The sequence below is a fragment of the Portunus trituberculatus genome, chromosome 48, assembly GCF_017591435.1.
Source record: "Portunus trituberculatus isolate SZX2019 chromosome 48, ASM1759143v1, whole genome shotgun sequence".
In the NCBI taxonomy this organism is placed as follows: Eukaryota; Metazoa; Arthropoda; class Malacostraca; order Decapoda; family Portunidae; genus Portunus; species Portunus trituberculatus.
The window spans coordinates 14,364,167-14,370,166 of NC_059302.1; the positions used below are offsets into that span (position 1 = coordinate 14,364,167).

General features: G+C 35.9%; 1 protein-coding gene across 1 annotated transcript in view; it reads right to left on the reverse strand.

Moving 5' to 3' along the window:
* Positions 1–6,000, reverse strand: part of LOC123498629 (BSD domain-containing protein 1-like) — a 227,137-nt gene that overhangs the window by 128,206 nt on the left and 92,931 nt on the right. Inside the window, 1 exon segment of the mRNA XM_045245925.1 lies at positions 310–361. Within this exon segment, the coding sequence (XP_045101860.1) occupies positions 310–361 (52 nt within the window).

Consider the following 6,000-nt stretch of genomic DNA (forward strand, 5'->3'; position numbering starts at 1 on the left):
AAAAATATAAGGAAGCAAAAAGAAAGAGATATACCAAGCCAAGAATAATGTTAAGCAATGTTAAGCATAAAAAATTGACCTGAAAAGTTGCATAGATTGAAATGTAAATGAAAACATAAGATGAAGACTTAAAAAATTACAAAGCTAAATAGACATTATATAACACTGCAACTTAACCTATCAAGTGATAAAAATAATGAAGAGGGTCTTATGTTTGAGACAGAATTAATTTTTGGATTAATCAGATTACATATTTACAAAAATACTACAAAAGTTCTATTGTGAAGACAGTTAAGTTGGTTCCTTTACCTTTTCTTTTGCACTTTGTATCCAGCCCCACCAGCTTGCATCTCCTCCACCACTGTAAACAGCAAATTTAAATGATACATTATTCATTTAATTTCTTTAACAATAAAATCAATAATTAGTAGACATAGTTAATCCTATCAAACAAAAGCAACACCCATTGTATACATTGAAATTAGGATCTGTAAATTTGCTTTATAACATGTTTATCATTAACTAGTCAGCACACTCATTGCTAAAGTATTAGAAATACGAAGAAGTTTGAAGATTGCTAGTGCTCAACCACAGGGAAAGAAAACACTTCCACGTAACCCATTACCTGTTACTTTTCTTCACATAAATAATCTATATATATTGGGATTTTTTATTCAGTTTTTCAATTTGAAGACTGATCATATTATTCTTGGTATATAACACTTGAAATGTGAAATTATACTGTACTTTCATCATACACAGCACCAAACACACTTAAGTATTAGAGTATGAATTGATACGCCATTCATCAGATTAAGTTTGTTGCAAGGATTACATAAAGTGTATAGCATAATAATCTCTCTCATGTTGTGTCATACTGTCCTCCACATTACTGAATGCTATATTAAGACATTTTCTTTACAGTGATTTTCACAAGTACTACTTATGCAGTTTTTAGGATCTGGCATATATATATATATATATATATATATATATATATATATATATATATATATATATATATATATATATATATATATATATATATATATATATATATATATATATATATATATATATATATATATATATATATATATATATATATATATATATATATATATATATATATATATATATATATATATATATATATATACAGGCATCTCCGTTTAACGATGGGGTTACGTTCCTAAAAAACACTTCGTTAAGCGAAACTTCGTTAAGTGAACCGATTATAACAAGTTTAACCCCTGATTTGAATTTCAATTGAGAGTAAACAAAGCGAGAGTGCATCATAGTACAGTAAAAGGTTTAATGAAAGTAAAAATTATGAAGTTAAACATTTAGGTAGTTTAATTTAAGTCATTATAATGTACACTAATGTATGTATGTACGTAACTTTATAATGTTGATGATCTTAAATAATCTATATATATATTGGAATTTTTTATTCAGTTTTTCAATTTGAAGACTGATCATATTATTCTTGGTATATAACACTTGAAATGTGAAATTATACTGTACTTTCATCATACACAGCACCAAACACACTAAAGTATTAGAGTATGAATTGATACGCCATTCATCAGATTAAGTTTGTTGCAAGGATTACATAAAGTGAATAGCATAATAATCTCTCTCATGTTGTGTCATACTGTCCTCCACATTACTGAATGCTATATTAAGACATTTTCATTACAGTGATTTTCACAGGTACTACTTATGCAGTTTTTAGGATCTGGCAAGATATATATATATATATATATATATATATATATATATATATATATATATATATATATATATATATATACAGGCAACTCCCGTTTAACGAAGGGTTACGTTCCTAAAACACTTCGTTAAGCGAAACCGTTAAGTGAACCGATTATAACAAGTTTAACCCCTGATTTGAATTTCAATTGAGAGTAAACAAAGCGAGAGTGCATCATAGTACAGTAAAAGGTTTAATGAAAGTAAAAATTATGAAGTTAAACATTTAGGTAGTTTAATTTAAGTCATTATAATGTACACTAATGTATGTATGTACGTAACTTTATAATGTTGATGATCTTAACTTTATGAAGGGAGGGAGAGTGAAATGGGAAATACACTAACCAGCAACCTGTGGAATGTAAACAAAGTGCGCATCATGGTACCGCATACAAAACTTATGTACCACATTTCCACAAGGCTTTCCATTTTATCCATTGTAGAGTCACGAGTTCAGGTGGTTCTTTTAGCTTTCAAGGAAGATGCAGTCTCACCAGCCTTCTTAATAGAGTCTGCTGACTTGATGATGGAGTCAAGATGGTGGCAAGCAATGTTATTAGTTTTCTGGCCTCTCTCTCTTGTCTGTGAATAATACCCAGCTTCACTTCGACGAGAGTAAGACACTCCCTGGTCTTCTTAGGAATGTTAGGCCACAATGCAGGGCATTTTGGTGGTAAGTTGTACTAGGGAAGATGAGCTGCTGGTGACGCTGTTATGTTTTGACAGGGGAGTGAGTGGTGCCCATGATCTTGATCTTGATGCTACAGGTGACGCAGAATTTCTTCTGAGTCAGGCCTTTGTATCGGTAGCGCCTGTGTTGTCCACGAGAGGCTTGATCTTGATCTTTATTCTACAGGTGTCTCAGGATTTCTCCTGAGGCAGGCCTTAGTACCAGCAGCTCCTGGTGTATTGAAAAGTGTGTCAGCTTGCATGATACGGTGGGGCTTTCAAATTTGGAAAAAATTACCTGGATAAAACTTCGTTAAAGCGAGTTTGGTGTTCATTAAATGAGCAGATGGTAGTAAAACGAAACCTTTGTTGTAGCGAAATTTCGTTGTGTGAACCTTCGTTAAATGGGGATTGCTTTGTATATATATATACATATATATATATATATATATATATATATATATATATATATATATATATATATATATATATATATATATATATGGGTTGGTGGGTGGTGGAAAGAAACTCAGGAGTAGCAGCAGTATTCTATTTCTCCAACGTTTGCCCATAGGGCTTTTCAGAAGAATGACAGGCCTGTAGGCAAAGCAGTATATATACAATACAGGTGGATCATGTCGCGGTGCGCTGATTGGTCTCTTCAGGTGGCCTCCCAGTAGCTGAGATGGTGAGCTGCGCCGCTACTGGGAGGCCACCTGGAAGAGCCCAATCAGTGCACTCCACTTTCCAGCGCGCGGCGTGATCTACCTGTATTGTATATACTGCTTTGCCTACAGGCCTGTCATTCTCTCTGAAGAAGCCCTATGGGTGAAATATTGGAGAAATAAAATACTCCTGCTACTCCTGAGTTTCTTTCCACCACCCACCAACCCACCTGTTCTACATTGTTATATATATATATATATATATATATATATATATATATATATATATATATATATATATATATATGGGTTGGTGGGTGGTGGAAAGAAACTCAGGAGTAGCAGCAGTATTCTATTTCTCCAACGTTTCGCCCATAGGGCTTTTTCAGAGAGAATGACAGGCCTGTAGGCAAAGCAGTATATATACAATACAGGTGGATCATGTCGCAGTGTGCTGGAAAGTGGAGTGCGCTGATTGGTCTCTTCCAGGTGGCCTCCCAGTAGCTGAGATGGTGAGCTGCGCCGCTGGGAGGCCACCTGGAAGAGCCCAATCAGTGCACTCCACTTTCCAGCGCACCGCGACGTGATCTACCTGTATTGTATATATACTGCTTTGCCTACAGGCCTGTCATTCTCTCTGAAGAAGCCCTATGGGTGAAACGTTGGAGAAATAAAATACTCCTGCTACTCCTGAGTTTCTTTCCACCACCCACCAACCCACCTGTTCTACATTGTTACAATATATATATATATATATATATATATATATATATATATATATATATATATATATATATATATATATATACAGGCAACCCCCGTTTAACGAAGGTTCACACAACGAAATTTTGCTACAACGAAGGTTTCATTTTACTACCATCTGCTCGTTTTAACACCAAACTCGCTTTAACGAAGTTTTATCCAGGTAATTTTTTTCCAAATTTGAAAGCCCCACCATATCATGCAAGCTGACAGGCTTTTGAATACACCAGGAGCTGCTGGTACTAAGGCCTGCCTCAGGAAAAATCCTGGGACACCTATAGAATAAAGATCAAGATCAAGATCAAGCCTCTCGTGGACAACACACGCAACACTCACTCCCCAGTCAAAACATAACAGCGTCAGCAGCAGCTTGTCTTCCCTAGCTCAACTTACCACCAAAATGCCCTGCAATTGGCCTAGTGTTCGTAAGAAGACCAGGAAGTCTCTTACTCTCCAAATGAAGCTAGATATTATTCACAGACACGAGAGAGGCCAGAAAACTATAGCAGTGCTGGCCACCATCTTGACTCCATATTATACTGTCTCTATTTTCAAGTCAGCAGACTCTATTAAGAAGGCTGGTGAGACCGTATCTTCCTTGCAAGCTAAAAGAACCACCTGAACTCATGACTCTACAATGGATAAAATGGAAAGCCTTGTGGAAATGTGGTACATAAGTTTTGTATGCAGTACAATGATGCGCACTTTGTTTACATTCCACAGGTTGCCGGTTAGTGTCTTTCCTGTTTCACTCTTCCTCCCTTCATAAAGTTAAGATCATCAACATTATAAAGTTACATACATACATACATTAGTGTACATTATAATGACTTAAATTAAACTACCTAAATGTTTAACTTCATAATTTTTACTTTCATTAAACCTTTACTGTACTATGATGCACTCTCGCTTTGCTTACTCTCAATGGAAGTTCAAATCAGGGGTTAAACTTGTTATAATCGGTTCGCTTAACGAAGTTTCGCTTAACGAAGTGCTTTTTAGGAACGTAACCCCTTCGTTAAACGGGGTTGCCTGTATATATATATATATATATATATATATATATATATATATATATATATATATATATATATACACACACAGTAATACTCAGCTTAATTAACGTCGTAATCTAATTTCCAGTTTAACATACTATGTAAAGTTAGACCAAAAAGTCCGCATAATGTACAACCACATCAGTTTTAGCGAATTTTCAGGATTTGAATTTGCCGGGTGAGGGACTGAACGCGGCAGCTTTGCTGTGATTGGCTGGCTCCCTGCCTTTGTCTCTAGCACTCCTGGGGCCGGATCCAAGAAGCTGGTTGTTGTCTATGTTGGTACAGACAACCTCCATAGCAACCTCCTGCTCACATACCTTTGTAAAATAGCATCCACAAAGATTTGTTGCTGTTGGTGGGTGGAGTTTGGTAGCCTGCCTAAAAGTGTTCATTGGCTGCCAGGAGCTGGATCCAAGAAACTTTAACAACGTCAAGCAACCTCCTGCTGCGAAATGGCATCCATGAACACTTGGAGGGACGATAACGAGGTTGCTCCGAGGTTGCTGGGAACACCACCTCTCAAGGTGGTGTTACTGTCTTATATATGGATTTATGTTCACAAAACAACATTTCTATTAGCTTTTTACAAACCTTGCCCCCAAGAAAGGATTGTTTTGTTATGCATAAAGTGAAATCTTACGTGGAATACCAAAAAAATAAAGCAGAGATGAGATCAGCCATAGACGAGGTGGAAACTCGAGGTCACTCGGCCGCTTCTTCTTCTTCTTGTGACCCTTTTAGGTTGCATGTTACCTTCACCACGTTATTAAATTTATGTTTCCACTCCTCTATTGCCTGCTATAATAGATATCATATTTTAGTATTCATATACGCTCATGCCATGAGGATAACCTCGACTCCGTGGCACTGGGTGAATTACTAATGAAACACCGCGGTATTTCATTAGTAATTCACTATCACTCAGTGCCACGGAGTAGAGGTTATCCTCATGGCATGAGCGTATATGAATAGTACTAAGATATGATATCCATTATAGCAGGCAATATAGGAGTGGAAACATAAATTTAATATCGTGGTGAAAGCAACATGCAAGCTAAAAGGGTCACAAGAAG